The sequence below is a fragment of the Clytia hemisphaerica genome, unplaced genomic scaffold (genome assembly GCF_902728285.1).
Source record: "Clytia hemisphaerica strain Z4C2 unplaced genomic scaffold, Clytia hemisphaerica genome assembly, whole genome shotgun sequence".
NCBI lineage: Eukaryota > Metazoa > Cnidaria > Hydrozoa > Leptothecata > Clytiidae > Clytia > Clytia hemisphaerica.
This window is the reverse complement of record NW_027103721.1, coordinates 966,117-986,199: the sequence shown is the minus strand read 5'-3', so window position 1 is coordinate 986,199 and position 20,083 is coordinate 966,117. Positions and strand designations below refer to the sequence as shown.

Genomic DNA, 20,083 nt, shown 5'->3' with positions numbered 1-20,083 from the left:
ATTGATTTTCTAGTTATCAGTTCTTGAGTTGAGGTGTAAATCTGGCTTAATTTCATTTGAGCGTTCGAAATTCATTTGAGCGTTCAAATTTCCTTTTCCATGTTTGATTTCCATTTAATAGGTTTTACCATAAAGTTATATAAAAGCAACGTTCTATAAATTTTTCAATCCCCTCGTTAATTATATTTTGAAAAAATTTAAGACCCTTCTACTATTTAAGAGCTTAGAGTAAAGGATTCATTAAAATAAAAACGTTTTTATAAACTATAGTTCGATAGAATCGGTTTAGGGAGACTTCTATCAATTCAGTACACCCCAGTATTCGATAAACATTAGAGAGTGTCAACTGTACTCTCAAGTCAAGCTCAGCGTATTGATAAACAGAAACCAGGATCATCGAGTTTAGAGTTAACAAACCTAAAATACTTAAAAATAATTCAGCAAAAAACACAACTACTAATACTGACTATTAAAAAGAAAATTTACCGCGCTCTTTTAAGCCAAAAATCTGATTTTGAACATTTCGATTCGATTTTCGCAAGTCAGGAATTTCACGCCAGAGATAGGAAGGCGAAAATTCCTGATTAAGGCGAAACTTAATCTCGAGAAAGTGAAAGTTTACAACACAACACCACGATATCACCCTAATTAGACTGCGTGTATCCCTAAAACAGTTTTTTGTTATATCTAAATAAAGTAAGAAAAATCTAATTTGGAAGAAGACGCAAGTATTATTTTTCAACAAAAACCTAACCATCATCCCAACCATTTTGACGACCATAATCTACAGAGGAATGCGAGTCAGAATCGAAAGGCACGTAAAAGAAACTTGCTTGAAAAAAAGTTGCTGAGCGGACGTGAATCTAAAGTTGATAAAAGCCTACTCTTAGGTGCCAAATAAACGGCCCCCTGCTTGTTAATTTTTCGAAAATTTTTCAACCCCTCGGACCTTAGAAGGAGCCCCCCCCGTTTATTAAGCTGTCAGCTGTCAAAGAGAAAGCCCTTTATTTTGCTCTCAATAGCCTGATTTTAGCCTATATTTACCTTATTTTTGGGTTTTCAGAAGTACAATTTCCAAACCCCCGCGGCAATTAAGTCTCCCCCGTTTATTAAAATCTCAAAAATTTTCGAACCCCCCCCCCCCCGTTTATTCGAACCCCCCCCCCCCCCGTTTATTTGGCACTAAGAGTACACCAAAACAAATTCACCACATCATGGCGTTTTTGATTCTCTTGAATTGATCATCGGTAATTCGCATTGCTTCGTCAGCTAAAGCGATAGTGTCTTTAATCTTTTCTATATTATCTTCCATACTTTGTACAGCCACTCTTAACTGTTTCTTATTCAAACCAACACTGGAACCTTTATCTAATAATGTTTCAGATTCTCGTTCAAGTTCTTTCACTTGATCAGATAATTGTACTTTCAGTGTGGGACATTGAGACAACACTTTTCTTGTTTTCTTGCAGACCTATAACGAATTGAAAATGGCAGAATAATAAATAAAAAGTTTTATAAAAATTTAGTGAAATCATGAATCATCATCTCTTGCACTACATGTTTTTTTATAAGAACATTCAAAATTTTTGAAGCCTTCAGATGTTCTTAACTTTCTTAGTTTTAAGCCTAAAAATGTTCTTAGCATGTTCTTATTTTCAGAAATAGCTCATTGTTTAAGGGGTTTGTAGTGGTCCGAAATACCGTTTTCCCATCAAATATTTTGCTGAATCCCGGAATCCCGAAAATTGAAAAATATAATAACCTCGTCACACCGGTTTGTAGAGGTTATAATACATGTTTTTTTTTATAAGCATAACGCTTATAAGTATATGAAGGGTCAGATTTGCAGAATTCCTAAGCATAACATGAGCATATATGTCAGCCTAAAATATTTTTCAAGTTGTCATTTTTTATCTGTTTAAAAAAGTTTGGTAGAGGTCAAGTAAAAAATAAGAAATTCCACGGCTAGCTTACATTCCACTGCTCCCAAAATCTGAACAAATTTTTACAAAATTTCTGAAATTTCATTAAAAACTTGGCTCGGGGTGAATCATAAGCATAATTCTTAAGCATATAATAAGCATAAACTATGCCTGGATGCTTTGAGAACTTAAGCATACACGAGCCTGACCAAGGGGCATACACTTGCTTATAAAAAAAAAAACATGTACAGGAATACTGACAAAAATTAAGGCTAAATACAGTCACCCTCTGATTTCAAAATACCGTTTTCCCGTCACTTTTACAGTACTGCAAAAGGGCCAATTCCGTCACACCATAAAAGTACAAACCCCCCTTTAAGAACAGTAGGGGGAAGACACTTGCTTATTAGAAGAAAAAACATGTATTTGAAATAATTACCTCTTTATCGTAGATATTGAGTACCCTTTTAAGTGTTCCAGGTACCTCTGCATCATCAGGTATGCTCAGTTTGATGTAGCCAGCTTCTTCTGACGCCTAGAATGACGATAAAAAGCACCACGATTCTTAATATTTTCAATTGTTTAAATCTACCTCAAAAGTAAGTGGTGCACCTTTTTCTACCGGTTCGAAAATCATGACAACTGACTTATATAAATATTTGCACCTTAGTGATTTCAAATCTGTTTTCTGATCTTTCGTATCTTACTTAGTTAGATAAAACGTTAAAGCCCTTTAAAGTAGGCCTAAATCGACCAAAAATGAGAATAAAAAAAACAGCAAAAATGAACTGCTTCACAGTGCTGTAACTTCTTATCTAAGAAAGACGGCATGTAGAATGGGTGTATTTAAATGATAAAAAACACGTGTCGAGGAGCTGTGACATCCAATTGGGGTCCATTCTTTGAAGGGGAAAGGCTTTTCACAATTGGTAAGATCTAAGGTTTTGACAAAGTCAAAAAGCCACGTCTGGAGGGGGAGAGTTTGAAATTTCTTTAGCTCATTACAATACCTTAGTTCACTTGTGTATTATTTGAGCAAGTGGCTCTGGGTGTGAACTAAAATATAGGAGGATATTCAAAGATTAATCAAGAATCGAGGGGAGCTGAATTTCTATAAAATGACTTTAATACGAAGATAATGAAGTAAGCCCAATGGGAAAAATGCTCCTGTATGGTTTGTAAGAGACAAAAAAAGCTAAACTAGATCATTATTGTCATTATGAAAATCTCCATTAGTAAAGACGAAAATTCCTGAAGAACAAGCAACATGCTGAATGGACCTACCTAATGATTAACATCAGATGAAAATAAGAAAAAAATGACAATAATGGTACAAAAATTCAGAATGGAAAAATAAAGCTTGTGTGTTGAATAATGTAAAATGGTAAAAAGGAATGTCCCCAAATACGAAAATCACTTAAACCATTCAGACCCAAAAAACCTTTTAAGCTGTTTTTGGCCCAAATTTGCCCAAAAAAATTTTCCTTAAAAATCTGGCTCCGTCACATTTTGGGCATTGTCATTTTGCATCATTGTGCAAAAAATCAGAAAAAAATTATGGGTCAACATTGAGAAAAGCTATATTTTCTTATTTGGTTAAAGAGGGAATTTCCCCAAAATACGAAAATCCGTCTTTTAAGGCGAATAAGAATTTTCCAGGAAAAAACACTTCAGCCATTCTTTAAAGAATCTTGCCCTGCATCTTTGTACAAAAAATCAGAAAAAAGTAATGACAGAGTTTTGCACAAAGTCCAAAAAACCCTATTTTTAGGTAGTTTTTGGCCCAAATTTGCCCAAATATATTTTTTTTCGAAAATCGGGCTCCGTCACATTTTAGGCATTGCCATTTTGCATCATTGTGCAAAAAATCAGAAAAAAATAATCAGTCAACTTTGAGAAAAGCTATATTTTCTTATTTGGTTAAAGGGAATTTCCCCAAAATACGAAAATCCGTTTTTTAAGGCGAATAAGAATTTTCCGGGAAAAACCACTTCAGCAATTCTTTAGAGAATCTTGCCCTCCATCTTTGTACAAAAAATCAGAAAAAAGTAATGACAGAATTTTGCACAAAGTCCAAAAAACCCTATTTTTAGGCAGTTTTTGGCCCAAATTTGCCCAAATATATTTTTTTTCGAAAATCGGGCTCAGACACATTATAGGCATTGCCATTTTACATCATTGTGCAAAAAATCAGAAAAAAATAACGAGTCAACATTGAGAAAAGCTATATTTTCTTATTTGGTTAAAGGGAATTTCCCCCAAAATACGAAAATCCGTTTTTTAAGGCGAATAAGAATTTTCCGGGAAAAACCACTTCAACCATTCTTTAGAGAATCTTGCCCTCCATCTCTGTACAAAAAATCAGAAAAAAGTAATGACAGGATTTTGCACAAAGTCCAAAAAACCCTATTTTTAGGTAGTTTTTGGCCCAAATTTGCCCAAATAAATTTTTTCTCAAAAATCGGGCTCCGTCACGTTCTGGGCATTGCCATTTTGCATCATTGTGCAAAAAATCAGAAAAAACTAATGAGCCAATCCTGAGAAAAGCTGGTAACAGACGGACGGACGGACGAACGAACGGACATGGGTTAATTTATAGAACCTCCACTGGGGCACCCGGCGGTAGGTCCAAAAATACGAAGAAATACTAACCAGTAAAACGTCTTCTTCTTTCCCGTTCCGTAAACTATCCTTTAGACTGGTCACACATTCCTCGATGCTCGATTTGTTATTATCAGTGATTCCAGACACACAACATGATTTCTTAAAGTTCTTCACAGCCACCAGTAACCCCACACTGGTGAATTCAACAGTACGAACGTTCTTGTCGGCTGCCTCTACTATTTGATCGACCTAAAAATTGATTTTAAAGTAGTTAGGTTTAGATGTGCAACTCTCCCATTTTAAAGCAAACATCTTTTACACTTTACGGTTTTTTAGTCTCCAAAAAGTAAGTTTGCGACCGCAGTCGAAGGCGACCCGAAGGCTCCCTTTTCGTATAGCTGTCTACCCGAAGGTAGGGGAGGACGCCATTCCTTTCCCTGGATTTCTCCACTTGCCCTTGATCAAGCAGAGAGGCATCAAGTACCATTTTGGGAATCTTTGGTATGACCCGGCTGAGGATCGAACCCACAACCTTGCGCACCGTAGCTGGATGCTCTACCTTTACGCTACGGTCACTAAAAGTCTCAAAAGCAGTCTATGTGAATGAAGAACAGTTCACTGGATGCATTTTGTAGTTTTTTGTAACCCTGGTGATATCATATCTAAGGATTATGTTGCCTTTAGCAGTGTTCATTCGCAAGTGCACTGTATTTCTAAATTTATAAGAAATTTGGTTGCAATGTTGTTTTAAAAATCTTTAAATATTGTTAAATACAGTCTGAGCTACTACAACGTTAAGGAGACATTAACACCACAAAAAATTTCGGTACCTCCGGAATACGTGTGATTTTCAAAGGTTCATAGACATGGTCATCAACGCTGCCCATATTCCTTGTAAATGCGCCATGTTGATTTGGATCACTAAAAATGCTGATTAAGTGGTTCCCATTGCCCTCACTTCGTTCACGGTCTTTTACTTTCTTTGGCGCTTTCTTGTGTAAAAGGAACCGGAGAAGCGAGCGGAAAGCTGCGTGTACTCCGCCATCGCATTCACAGGCTGATACTGCAACACTGTTAAGAAAATTCGAAAAAAAGTTAAGAAATTCGAGATTGCTTAATAGATTGCTAAATACTCAGACCACCATATATCATCTTTTCTTAGATACCACATGAACTTAGCTTTTGATCACATTTCTTGGATCTCATGTAAACAATAATCGAAAAAATTAAACGATTTTGGAAGTATGAACAAGTGCTTCACTTTGGTCAAATTGCTTATAAATAAAGAGAAATCCAAGACAGTACAGAGTTAACATGAGAATCGCACAACGGCCTCAATTTAGTAAGGAAACACTTAAAGCTAATTTAGCGGTATTTAAGAGGATGTCAGAATCGCTATGAAAAATATGACATGTCAGTTGATTGTTCCATTTGACAATGGACTGTCTTCTTTCCAAAAAATTACATAATGCAGACCCTCAATTTAGAACGCCTTGACGTTGAAAATATTGAATAAAGATCTAAACGAATAGTCTACAATTTTGATATGATGGTCCAAGTAATTTATTTGTATTTTATGCAAGATCAGTGAGCAATTTCATATTATGTATAGATTAGCGTTCATCTGAGGATCCGAACTCACGACTTTCGCATTGGTTATCTACTATTCTACAGACTTAGTAAAAAAGTATAACTCACTATTATGACTACTATGTTGGGAAGATAATTTCATAAGTATACAAACCTTCCAACAAAACTATGTTGTAATGCGATTTCTTCAAGAGCAACAACTTTTTCATTATCAGAATGTTCATTCAAATCTTGGTCCTCATCATCTACATCCATTACTGATGACACCTGAGTTTTACAAAAAAAAAGAAGATTACGATAACATTAATATTGAGAGAAAAGATTTTTCTCCTCCCATTACAGACACATATGTTTTGTAACTTAGCCTCAACTATGTTGACTCAGGCTTAGGGGCGACCAATTTGTTAAGTTGTTTTACGGGCCCGAGCGACCCTGAAATTCCAAAAATCTAAATAAAAATAAAATTGATTTTGGCAGTACATTTTCGTTTTAATTGCTTTACATACTGCCAAATTTTCAAAATTTTGGTAGTTCTTTCATGATGTTTTAAGAATTTTATGTTCAATCTTTCATTTTATCCATGAATTCGAATTTTTGTGTCTTTTTATTTTCTATTTCGCAATTTGTTTAGATGTAGTAGTTTTTGCTGCATTTTTAGGAGATTTGATAAGTGAAATTCTACTTTTATTTTAATTTTTTCACTGACCGACCCTCTTTTTTGGTTAGCTTGGCCTGTAAAACAACAAATTAAATTGGCCTCTCCTTAATAGATTAATTTTCCGTGGATTTAATTTCACGAATCAGCCAAAAATCAGTTGAAAATACTCTTGAATACACTATTTTTAATTGAAAATTGCAAATTTACAGCGTCTTTTATGCCGAATATCTGATTTTGAAAATTTCACGCAGATTAAATTTGTGAGTCAGAAATCAAACGATTTCGAAAAAGGCAAAAATACACAAAAAGACAAAATTTAATTCTTCAAAGTTACGATTAATAAAGATTAGTATAAAGATAGTATACACATCACACACCTTATCTAACTTGTTGCCGATCAATAGTATGGGAACTTGTGCTTGAGAAGCTACACTTTTCCTTCGTGCTTTCTCGTTTCCATTGTTATCAGCTGTGGTCAATGTACTGTTGTTATTAATGTCTTGTTTCCAGGTCCCTGCCATCTCTAAACTACCATCATCACTCAAATCAACCACAACTATGACAATAAAGAATTTCAAACAAGGTTAAGTTGTAACTTAACTTTTTAAGAATAATATAATTTAGCTTGTTTAAATGTAGACCATATTAAAGAATACTTTAGTGTCAAAAAATGAATAAAAGTATTAGTATTAAAAAATAAATAAAAATAAATATTGACGTCAAAATCTTGGCATTTGAAATATCTTTATACACGTCAGTTTAAAAAAAATCCCGTATTGCACTGAGTGGATTACCTCCACATACAATTTTTTCGAATGTTGAAAAAAGCAAATTTCATTTAAAAAGGATTAAACAATTCAAAAGCCTTCATTAGTTAAAAGTACTAATTCTAAAAATTTTCATAATGCGTATTAAAATCCATTTTGAATGCCAGGATTTTAACATACCAATAGCTGCATCAATATCTTTATAATAGCTTCTCCGCAAATCAATTTCTTCTCTCCCTGGTAAATCCCATAGTGAAACAGAGACCAAAGTTTCGAATGGAAATTGCACTTTTTTAGTCACATTACCAATGTTAACATTCATGGTGGGTTGGTAACTATAATCAAACTGTTCTCTGGTGTATCGAAGAAAGATTGAAGTCTTCCCAGCATTAGAATCACCTATAGATATAATACAAACCAAAGCAAATAAACAAAGTTTTTCACTTTATTATAATGAATAAACTTGTATAAACTTGTATTATTGGAAAGATTACAATTATGAAAGTGTTCATCAAAATGTAAAAAGTTAATGATATTTTCTTTTAAAAGATTATGACAGGGTCAAATTTTACCCCCACTTTTGAGGATATTGATTTTTCAAAGTATCAAACCACCTGGATATTCTTGGAAATCCTCTCTTATAAAGATGCTTACGTACCCCTGGATATCGTATTTTTTTACTTGAAGACACTTTACCCCCTGAATATCCGCTCTCTTGTAGATATTTAAACCCCTGGATATCCACTATTGAACAAAAATCGTTAACCTCCTATATCTGATATCCTCAACAGGAGGGGGGGGGGGACACAGACTATTTCTGGAAAAGCCTAGTATAAATAACAAAAAGAAATAGATGGCTTACCAACCAAGACAATTTTGAAGGTTGGAACATCCTCAATAGGATAATTCTTCTTCATTGGATCTAAAATGACAAGAGTAACTTGTCACGTAAAACACAAGTATAATAATAAATGATGATGATATCATCAGCTTTTAAGTAAAATTAAGAAGTTCATTTTGACAATAAATTTTCAGAAGAATTCCAAGTGTTCAAAGAAAGTGTACCAGTTTTAAAGTATTAAAAGTTTGAACTGGGTTTGGAATATACAAAATGGGAACCTTTAAGCTTTTGAAAGTGGAAAGTTTTAGTTAGGCCTTCTTCTTTCTATGCTTAATAGTTTAGTCTGTTAGACCAAAATATCATAACAATACTTCAGTTTGTGAAAAAAGCATGAAACTTTGCACAGACATGCACAATTGTATTCTGAACAAAAAAATTGACAGAGACACGTCTGAAAACCACGTGACTGCTGACGTCAGCACTTTTTTGCTGACGTCGTGAAAAATTTTTTGAAGGTATGCAAACCATCAAGTATTATATACCATTGGAAAGGAAACTCAATTCTGAACAACTTTTTTGCCTACAGTTTTTGCTGAAAACGAAATTGAAAGCCAAATTTTTGTCAATCAAATGCAAAATAATAGACGATATCGGCTTAACGTGAAAACTCAGATTTGATTCCCGAATATTGCCCACAATTCTTTGCGCGGAAAAAAGTTCACGGTGAAATTTTTTCCGCGCAAAGCATTGTGGGAAATATTCGGGGATCAAATCTGAGTTTTCTCGTTAAGCCGATATCGTCTATTGGTAATCAGGGCAAAAATGGCATATTTTGAAGTCAATCGAATTGGCTGCAGCAATCAATTTCAAACCTTTATCAAAGATCGACTCCAAAGCGAGAAGAAGTCCCAGTATGACGTGATTCCAAAGAACAAGCTCCTCATTTTCAAGCAGTCCAATCTGTCCATGTGAGCCAAATTCAAAGCTTAACTGCAGACAGGAGATTTTTCTCTCTCCTCTTTATCGCTTACCAGTTACGAAAAGGAGATCTTCAAAACTTCTTTTCGCACAAAAATTATGGGTACCCTATCGCCCAGAATATGGCAGACTGAGGAAATGCACTGCCAAGTCCGATTTTGTAACTTGTCTCAAGAAAGATGTTGGCGAACCAGACACGGAGGCACCTCAAGTCGACATGAAAGTTATCGATGGGCCAGCATTTGTGAATATCAACGCTCCAGCTAAGACATTGACCACCTTCAATTGCTACTCCAACCAGCCGAAGATATTTTATGATCGTGGAATAATTTTTAACGTCTAGTTACCTAGCCTGAAATTATTCTTTATTTAAATTATCTCTTTATTTTCCATTGCGTCAGAGGATCTTTAATGCTGTGGTTAGAGTATATAGTGTTAGTGATTAGCCTATTAGTATTAGGTTTCCGTCCGTTGTTTCAGTTTTGAAGGAAAAATAATGGCGAAAAGGTAAGGTTTCTTAGCGTAAATATTTTAATTGGTAGAAAGATACTGACTACTTTTGACTACAAGCGTCCACTTTGACATCTAGTTTTTATTGAGTAGTTTTCATAATAAAATGTAAGCAAAAATGTATTCAGCATGAATTATCCTTTCCAACTTTGTATATTGTAATACATGAGAAAATTTTTTGTCTTTTTTAACTTTTATTGACATTATTTTCATGAAAAACTGTAAGCAAAAAAGTTGTTCAGGATGAAATTTCCTTTCCAACGGTATATAATACTTGATAGTTTGTAACTATAAATTTTTTGAAAATTTTTGATGACGTCACAAGTCAACTTCAGAGGCTTCTAACTTTTATTGGCTTCGTTTTAATCAAAAACTGTAGACAAAAGAGTTGTTCAGAATTGAATTTCCTTTCCAATGGTATATAATACTTGATAGTTTGGATACCTTCAAAAAATTTCATGACGTCAGCAAAAAAGTGCTGACGTCAGCAGTCACGTGGTTTTCAGACGTGTCTCTGTCAATTTTTTTGTTCAGAATACAATTGTGCATGTCTGTGCAAAGTTTCATGCTTTTTTCACAAACTGAAGTATTATTGTGATAAGCCACTGGACTATAAAGTTTAGATTCATTTCCACTTTGAGTGCACATATGTACAGTTAGAAACAGCACAACTAAGGAGCTCAGATTCTCTCGAATTTAAAGTTTTTTTAACTCCTAATGGTTTTTAAAGACTAAAAAAATAAATAAAATAAATTTAAATCATAAGCTATCCAGTAAAAGATACTTGGGAATTATTAAATTAACTAGTTAGTCTCTATGAATTTAAAAACATACTTTGTGAAAACATATTTGAAGCACCAGCCCCCATCTTTTTGTTTTATATTTCTTCTCCTAACCATATACGATTCATAATCTGGTCAACCTATAATGACCAAGAAGAGAAAGTAATTTAAGACAAAATGAAGACAATTTATGTTGTCATGTGACAGTAAGTAGGCTACAACATCAATATCAACTATCCATTAGGACTTGTAGCGGAGTGTATTATTGACTGATTTTGTTGTTCATTCTACAAAAGTTTTTATTAAGAGTAGGGCATAAAAGACTGGACTACAAAAAAGCTGTTGATCCAGTTCTGATAATCTGCAACTAGTTGTTCTGTCACATAAAGCTTCTAAGCTTCTACTTTCAATTTAGCCAACTTTTAGCTAACTTTCTTTGACTCTCTTATTTACTTTAAATACTTTTTATTTCTATACTATCTAAGGTGCCCGAAACACCTATTAAAAATGTTGATAACACCTTATCAATCTTCCATAGGGATGTGTTAGAGAGTAGAGGTACACTACATCACGCAGGGGGTGGGGGTCGGTACTAAAATCTCAGACATCATGACATTTAGTGACGTGGTGGTACTGCAAAAAAGCTCAAAAATAATTTTAGTACCATGTGTACTAAAATACCAATTAAAGGGTGGTCCCTTAAAGAAATATTTGAAAAATCTTAGTATTTTGTTCTAAAATCAGCCAAAATGGAGCATTTTTTTAACAATTTTGGATGTGTACTGACCCCCCCCCCTGCATCACGCTCATTCTTGACTAAATACTGAGAATAGGGACTTTAGGATACTGGGACCCATTCACCATTTTGTAGCACCTATAGAGGCATTTCAATCCAGGGAAATAATATATTTGAAGAAAATGTACACAGGAAAAAATTAGCAGATCACAAGTTTGTGAAACGTCGTTTCCGGCCCTTAAAATTCGGATTTTCAAAATTTAGTTTGTGAAAAAAAGTTTGGGATATGGTGAACATTGGTTTTCTTATTTCACATTGAAGTTTTCTTTTCACAAGGTCATCGTGAATTTGATTTTCAAAATGATAGAACTAATTTTCACAATATTTAAAAAGATAGGTTGTAAAGTTCCATTTAACAAGTTTGTTAATTGTATACGTCATAACTTGGGATATTGACAATCACAAGGTAAAATAGCATAGGAACTAACTGTTCTGATACCAAGTTTGGGAATATCAATTTCCGACCCCAAAGACATTTTCTTTAGTCTGATTTGGGATTTCTCAAATCCTGGGTATTTTTTAGTTAAAAAGATTTATTTTCACAAGCTTAAGAAAAATAGGTTGTAAAAACCCATTTCACAAGTTTGTTAATTGTATATACCATAATATCTTTGGGATATTGATAATCACAATATAAAATAGCATAGGAACTAACTATTCTGATACCAAGTTTGGAAAAGTCAATTTCCGACCCCAAAAACATTTTCTTTGGTCTGATTTGGGATTTCTCGAATCCTGGGAATGTTTTATTCTTTGCTATGACAAATTTGTGAATTTAGTCTTTGCAATGTAAAAATTGTTTTCACAAGTTTCAAAAATAAGCTTGTTAAATTCCATTTCACAAGGTTAAGTTATGTGGTTACCATAGATTGGGATATTGAAAATAACGATGCAAAATAACATGGATTCACTAATTAGACACCCGATTCGGAAAAATTCATTCCTGTATCTCTCCTATAGCCTAATTTGGGATTTTGTGAATCCCGAATGTTTTATGATCTAATATTATATCTAACTTTTACAATGAAAAAAATATACATATGTACAATGACGAAAAATGATAAAAATGAAGAAATAACTTAGTAAATGCAATTACTAGAGTTTGAACTCGTGCAAAATTCTAAAAACATAAAAAAAGAGTAATTACTTTCAAAAAACATCCATAAAATTATCATTAGTTTTGTTCTCAGCATGTAACGCAAAGATAATTATTCTAATGTTACATTAATAAAATCAAGCAACCTGGATGTGTGAAATGGTTTGGTTTAAGTGCAGCTTTGGTTTAGGGTCAGACTTTGAAATAGTATGTTTTTGATATATAAAATACAGTAAAACTGTATTGAAATAATGTGTATTTTTGATACCGAAACATTACGTCATTACTCAAAAGAGTATACTCTTAAAAGTAATGAACAGCGTTAAGATCTGGCGGGAGGTATTCCTTCGGGAACCGTAAAGACAGCCATCGACGAACACGTAGCCCAGCTGGATTTCAACCTGCTACGTGAAGACTGACCGTGAGTGCTTAACCGACCGAGGGCAAGTGAAGTTGAAAACTTGCTTAAATGACTTGCTGTGAAGGAAAAAACACGGTCAACCTCCACCTCGCACGTGACTTGTTTTTCGTCACGTTCAAGCGTTTACCTGTTAGTTTTCAAGTATACTTGGCTAACCAGAATCCTAACTTAATTAAACTCGGTTTAAAAAATGCTGACCAAAAGTAGCATAAAGCCCTTTCGAAAAATTCCTCGTAAATTGTCATAAGTACATTGACTTGAAGTGATAATCGTAATATCCATAATCAAAAGAACAAATGAATAAGGTGGACTAAAGTCACAGTTCAAACGACTCAATATCGATCATTGGAATTCCACCAGAATCTCTACGATAAAGAGGGATATTACGACTATCCAAAATTTTATCATACAAAAAGAAACTGCTAAAACCAAACACACCCTATTAAAGAAATCCCAAAAAATAAAGATAACACGAGACTTCACCGATGAAAATTGACGTATTTACAAAACTCCATGGTGAAATTCAAAGGACGTCATTAGCTTAGTCGGCAGTACGGTTTTGATCTATTGTCCATTGATACACTGCGAAAATCCAAATATTCCAAATAATTTTCCTGGAGAGCTTGATCGACCAGTTTAACGTTCGTTACTGTAATTGAACCGATGAAGACGACAACTGGATTGTTACTTCCATAACATAGGATTCGCCACCTTCCAAACTAGGTACAAGCTGTGAAAAGTAGAAAAAGTAATGAGTTTTGGTACAACAGTCCATTCTTTGTGGCTCAAAAGTCCAGTATACTACGACTACGTAGTCGTTCGAGTTATGGGGTGTTCAAGTTTTAGAGAAGAAAAACAGCCTAAGATTTTCTCAAAGGAACGAGAAAAACTGTTCGAGTGATACATTGTGAGACATCAGGAGACATTCGAGTTATGGAGAGTCGACCTGGTCGACTGTAGTAGTATACTAGAACTAATAAATACGAAAAAAGACACTCAGTTTGAAATCAGCCGGCGAGGCGACCTTTATTTCCGTTGTGTTCTGAGAGTATGTTTCAGCTAGAAATTTTGATCTGTTCTGATAAGATCTTCGAAAATTAATCAGCTAGAAATAATGGTGTGTTCTGACGAGACAGGGGTATAACCAAGGTCATCAAACGTGTTCTTGTTGTCCTGGTAACCCTAGAAAGCTTCAGAACACATCTTTTAAGTAGACAGGGGGTATAATATAGATAAAATTTATGTGATATTGTTGCCTGGTAACCCTAGAAAGTTTCAGAACACATTTTTCGTGGAAAAAAATCAAATATCTTACAAGTATATCAAAAAGTTTAGGGAGACAAATAGTGCGATAAAGGTTTTCTAGAAATCAGAACACATCATTTATTTGTATAAGAAAATCGAAGTTCATAACATGTGGTCTCCTAGAAGATAAGAACACATATTTCTAAAAGATCTCTCCGCCGGCTGCATATGTCAATTGTTGTGTATAAGTCGTATAAGTGACAGACTAGCCCACCAACCTATACTATTTTCAGTTACAAAACAATATAAATACTTGGATTTGTTTGATAAATTACAAGTTGACTTACTTTGTTGAGTTGAAGTGTTGCTTTTTGATAGCCAGCAGTATCTTGCACTTTATTTCTTGCTTGATTCCGATTTTTTTGAAAGAAAACGAATTTTCGCGCTATCAATAAATACAACTGTAAAACTATGAAAAAGTCTTCCATATAAGGAAATTTGCAAACATGGAATAACGGACAAAATCAACGCGAAAGAAAGCAAATTGTTCTCTTCAAAACTTATATGTGTGGGAAAGGTGTAGAGGTGTGAAAAATACTTGTGTGTGATTTACACATTTCTATTGCAAAGGAAACAATGGAAAGACAAATTAAACATCACAAGAAATATAAACTTCTTTATCGGTAAGTTTTATTACTTTGATTTCAATTTTATGGATTTTAAAATTAAAAAAGAATTTTTTCCATACCAAATTTGATAGCAAAATTTCATTTCATAAGATTTTTATAGGAAAAATATATAAAGAGAGAAATTTTCGATTACGTAATGAAAATCTACTCCAATCAGCTTTTAAGATTCAAAATGAATCTGTCCAATCAGCTTTCATTGCTAGATTTTCAAATTCTGTTCATTATTCGTTGATATTTTTTTTCCATACAATATTTTTGTTAGTCTGTTGTCTTATGTATTTTTAGTTGAGCGGGGTAACAGCATGGAGGGGAGTTTTTTTGATAGAATAAATTTGAAATAAGTTTCATTTTTACCATTAATTTTTATTTTGCTTTTTAGATTAGATAATATTACCGTAAAAATTCAGCAAATTACTATTATGGAAACAAAGAAAGACGCCAAAACGACATCATTGGCTCGCAATATCTTGGTTGGAAAAAGAAATTTGGTTGTATCGCTTTTTCAGGTCCTTGATGAGAATTATACAAATTACTAGCTAATTATCAGATTACTAGCTAATGTTATTGACTGAAGACAATGTAAAAATCGACAAGATGACTGAGATGACGTAGTAAACCACCGACTTACAGAGAAAGCTGTGCTTGAAAATTGCAAAAATCAATGGAGAATGGAAGTTATGTCAGTTGCTGAACGATACTGAACTACAGGAGCTATTCATGGATTCATCTTTTCCTAAAGGTTCTCTGTGGATGTCGTTAGAAATCAAGACTGTATTTGTTACTTTATTTTAATAAAATCGTTCTTCAAGTTAATTGTATTTTAGATATTATAGAAACAAGCAAGAAACCTATATTCACATTGCATTTCAAACGTGCTTTAAAGTAGAGCCCAGATCCATTTTCGACCATTTCCTAATTTAGCCAGTTTAAGGACAATTTTGGACAAGCTAAGTTCTACATTGGGATCCGCTTTTTTACAAAGTTTGGGAAGAGTAAAATCTAGAACCATTTTCGACCATTCCCTAATTTAAACAGTTTCAGGGCAAGTTTGGATAAGCTAAGTTCTGTATTGGGAAGTGCTTTTTTACAAAGTTTGGGAAAAGTTAAATCCAGATCCATTTTCGACCATTCCTTAATTCAAACAGTTTAAGGACAAGTTTGGATAAGCTAAGTTCTACATTGGGAAGTGCTTTTATACAAAGTTTGGCAAAAGTTAAATCTAGATCCATTTTCGACCAAACCCTAATTCAAACACAATTCCAAATATGGGGGAAAACGTAATATTTTATTGGGAAATGATGTTTCACAAAGTTTGGTAAACGTAACATCTGGACCCGTTTTTGCTGGTTCCCAGCGTCAATCTAGGCTAACAAAAGGTCTGGACAAAAATAAATCGGTTAGGTTTTTGTCATTTTTGGATTGTGAAACTGTGACTCACAAGCTCCAGAAATTGAAATTCCCAACCAGGGAATATCCGAATATCCGCATCCAGATTTAAAGTTTGTGAAATTGCATTTGACAACCTTGTGAAGAGTTGCAGGATCCCAACCTTGTGATTAGTTTGGGAAACCCACCTATTCCCAAATCTGGAAACGACATTTCACAAAGCTTGTGATCTATTAATTTTTTCCTGTGGTACCTGCCATTCCAGAGTAAGGGGTACATTGGGACACGCTCATTTTTGACTGGGTACTGTCAGTAGGGACCATGCACCATTCCATAGCACCGATTCAATAGGCCAGCATAGGCATATCTCAAATTGTGGTCGACAATTTTGTGGAATGGCCCTATTTCCAAATTTGTAAGAATTTATCCCATTTTAAGCCATGTCAGCCCTGTTGAGAAAATATCCTTATTACAAACCACACTTAACCCTTTTCCTATACCCTCAACTGCTCTAACTTGGGAAAATTGGTCGAAACATGGGACTGTTGAATATCTGGCCTGTATTTTCACTTACTGTTATCTCTTTGACAAAAAATTTGTTTTGATAACCAAGTTTATCAATCATACTTTCTGTCATAACATGTCACGATAGCTTTCACTGATAGCACGCCCTTTTTAACTTTTTTGTTTTCATTCAAAAAGACCGGACGCCAATTGGAAAATTAGAGAACGCCCGCTGCCTAACCACATATCGCCCAAAGGGATTAACAGATAACGAGTGTGTAACTTGCTGCACGAGTGACGTCAAACGCTCCATCGTTTTGCCACTAATATGGTCTTCTTCATTCCAGACATTTGCGTATGTTCTACTACAGATTTTTTTTTGTATTTCAATTTAAAAGCCTACTCGGTGTGAAAGAGAAATCGCATATTTTTCAATACGTCGTTCATTAACTCAAATCAATTGACTTGGAGGTTCAGTGAAATGGTGGCGAAATTGCCATCCCATGTTTTGTCAGATAGTCCCAAATTAGAGCAGTTTGACGGTAATTGTCTCATTTTCTTTCTTGCACTGCACTTCTTCTGTTTAATCTTTAAAAGGTAACATTAATGAAGTTAGTTTTACGCCAATATTTAAGTTTGTCAATTTAGTACTCACAAATTGATTAGTGTTTGAGATATTTAAAATCCTGCACATACCAGGGGAGCACCAAAGACTACTTGATGTGGTGTATAAAAACTTGATTTGTTTTTACAGCATCATTTCAATCTGTTAGAGAAGAATCTTTCCTACATAACTTTTCATCATATATATCCATAATTTATAGTTATAGACCTTAAATTAAAGAACTTCAGGCCTCACACATTTTCAATATTTGAGGAAAGTTCCCAAATTTTCCTTGTCGAGAATTCCCTTGATGTAACGCCGAAAAACAACAGACATTTGTATTGGATTGATGTAATAATCACGAAGAAAGGTGTACAGGTATATGTACCACAAAACCCACAGGTACCTCAAAACCAACAATTTCATTTCAGGAGTTCTAGAAAAATCTAAAATGTTTTTATTAGCATAACTTTTTAAGATTATGTTGGTATAATAGTTTCTTTATTATCTAAAACAAAATTGAGCATTATTGGTTGGGTAAAAGTTTTTTTATCAGGATTAAACGCTAGAAATCTAACTTCAAAATTTTTGATTTTTTTCAAAAAATGGTCAGATAAGTCACTTGCTATTGACCAACCTATCAATCTTTCGTTTTCTATTACCTCTAGGCATAACTCAAATGTAGGAAAAAAGTCCTAAGTGCTGTAAGCAATGTCTTTATTTTAATTGCTCTCAAAAAACTCACTTTTAAATTGTGGGTTTTGAGGTACAAATGAGAAAAATTGCAAGTTTTAGAATTTTTTGATGTCAAACACAAAAATATTTATCTATTTCTCAAACATACTTCTGGAATACAATTTTGTGACATATTTTCAAGAAAAACTATGCAAAAATACAACAATAATGATTAGCATATATAACTCAAAAGCTTAAAAAAAAGTATGGATTATTACATCATATTGACTAAAGCTAGAGGGTTTAGTCCTGATACTTCTTTGTTAAACATATTTTCAATTGAATCATGATCTGGAATGTTCATTTTTTTCCTCAAATGGGAATGACCTTTAATGACCCATCTATGATGTCATGAACTGGGAAAATGCTTATATCTGGAAGATGGTCTGGGGTGTCTTCAAGAACCTTGCCACTCCCAACTTTAGGCTTTAGACAGTGCAACTGAAGTGAGTTAACAGCGCCATCTTCATCTTTTAAGAATCTCTTCAACAAACGACCAATATACAACATTTTTGTTTTCTTGATGGTGTAAATGGCAGCATACAATCTACCAGTGACTTCAGTCGATCTTTTGTTGGCGATGCCAGGCCTTTCCAGCAATTCTTGAGTTTTTGGATATCACTTTCATCATCAGTTTCATCTTCGGATATTTCGCTTTCTTCAGATTCAAATTCCTCAAATTTGCTTCTTCTTTTTCAGTTTCCTTCTTCAGTTTCTCATCCCTGATTTCTTTGACCTTGGTTGCTACATCTTTAGCCCTTGTCAAGCCGTGTACCTGAGTCACCCTTGTAGTTGTGATTGCTTTCTTTTCTTCGTGTGGCTTAACCCTTTTTATTGTCAGAAAGCCAGGAATTTCCTCCAGTTGGATGCTTCTTTCTGCCATCTCCCTTATCAGGGACTGAGCCTGGCCAAATTTATCCTTCCAATAATCACGAGAACCTTTTTATTTTGTCAGAAGGAGACATGATGAGTCTGGAGTTGATGTAGATGTCGATGGAGGGATTTCTTCTTATATACATGCTGCTGCTCTGTCAAGCTTATCTTACTGCTTGAAGTTTACACTCAATCCACTTGATGTTATTCCAACCCTCTTGGCACATGAAACTAATGTATCTTTATCTGCCCATTTAGGCCAAATCTCTCCCAAGATAGTCATAAAAGCCTCACGATTTATGTTTTACATCGGAAGGGATTCTTTAGCTTTTCGATATTCATGGTGGAGATTGCACTGTAATTTTAACAACTTCAAATGCTTTGCAAAAGTCTTCTTTTCATAGTAAATAATAGTTTCATTTGCTTCAATTAATGCCTAAATCAGTTTGATTTGCTATCCAGACAATGTAAAAAAGTTTCTATCATTTGCAATAAATAACTATGTATGGATGTTTTGTAACTTTCATGAGTGCTAACAACAGTCGATGCAGTTTCCAAAATCATTTCAACACAACTAGGAAAGCATGTAATCCTTAATTTTTACATACAAAATACGTATATGAAATACAAAATCAATTGTCAAAAAGTTTTAGGTAGAAATATAACGAGGAGAGAAATAATTTGCAAAACTCCCTTGTGGGTTTTGAGGTACATCTATTGTGGGTTCTATGGTGTAATAGGTAATTCTATTGAGACTAACTTATCAACTTATGAATAGTTCCAAAACAAACTTACCTAGATGTACAGGTGCAAAATTTTACCTTGATTGACCCAGTGGAATTAAAGATATCGTCAATAATAAAAGTGTGGGTTTTGAGGTACGTATTCAAAAAAAGTGATAATTTTAAAAACAATGACATAAAAACAATCTAACAAATGACATTGAAAAATACCGGGGATCTTCGTCGGAATAGAAAAGTGTACAAACATTTTGTGAGAAAGGCAGACAACTGGTGAAGTCTGCTGAACTGCTGAAGTTCCTTGGTTGCTATCGAGGGCTGTTTACAATTGATAAGTTGTTT

At 34.1% G+C, this 20,083-nt stretch overlaps 1 protein-coding gene across 2 annotated transcripts; it reads right to left on the bottom strand.

The window, feature by feature from the left end:
• Positions 1 to 1,174: 1,174 nt before the first annotated feature.
• LOC136804347 (uncharacterized) lies at positions 1,175 to 20,077 on the bottom strand. 2 transcript variants are annotated; one of them, XM_067061056.1, is made up of 10 exons: positions 19,797 to 20,077; positions 10,705 to 10,792; positions 8,404 to 8,463; positions 7,722 to 7,940; positions 7,152 to 7,330; positions 6,271 to 6,383; positions 5,357 to 5,597; positions 4,575 to 4,775; positions 2,362 to 2,457; positions 1,175 to 1,471 (listed from the first exon to the last, which is right to left on the bottom strand). In XM_067061056.1, the coding sequence occupies exons 2-10, from the start codon at positions 10,736 to 10,738 to the stop codon at positions 1,205 to 1,207; spliced, it is 1,410 nt and encodes a 469-aa protein (XP_066917157.1). In that variant the 5' UTR covers positions 10,739 to 10,792; positions 19,797 to 20,077; the 3' UTR covers positions 1,175 to 1,204. The 2 variants fall into 2 exon arrangements, with proteins under 2 accessions (XP_066917157.1, XP_066917158.1); XM_067061057.1 differs by lacking the exon at positions 19,797 to 20,077 and adding an exon at positions 17,445 to 17,565.
• Between the last annotated feature and the right edge of the window lie 6 nt (positions 20,078 to 20,083).

Coding starts and splice junctions, on each gene's coding strand:
- LOC136804347 (XM_067061056.1), bottom strand. CDS start 10,738: ATGGGGGCTGGTGCTTCAAATATGTTTTCACAAA. Junction 6,384..7,151: donor TCGGCAACAAGTTAGATAAG/GTGTGTGATGTG, acceptor TGTAAAACTCAG/GTGTCATCAGTAATGGATGT. Junction 1,472..2,361: donor TCAATATCTACGATAAAGAG/GTAATTATTTCA, acceptor AATTCGTTATAG/GTCTGCAAGAAAACAAGAAA.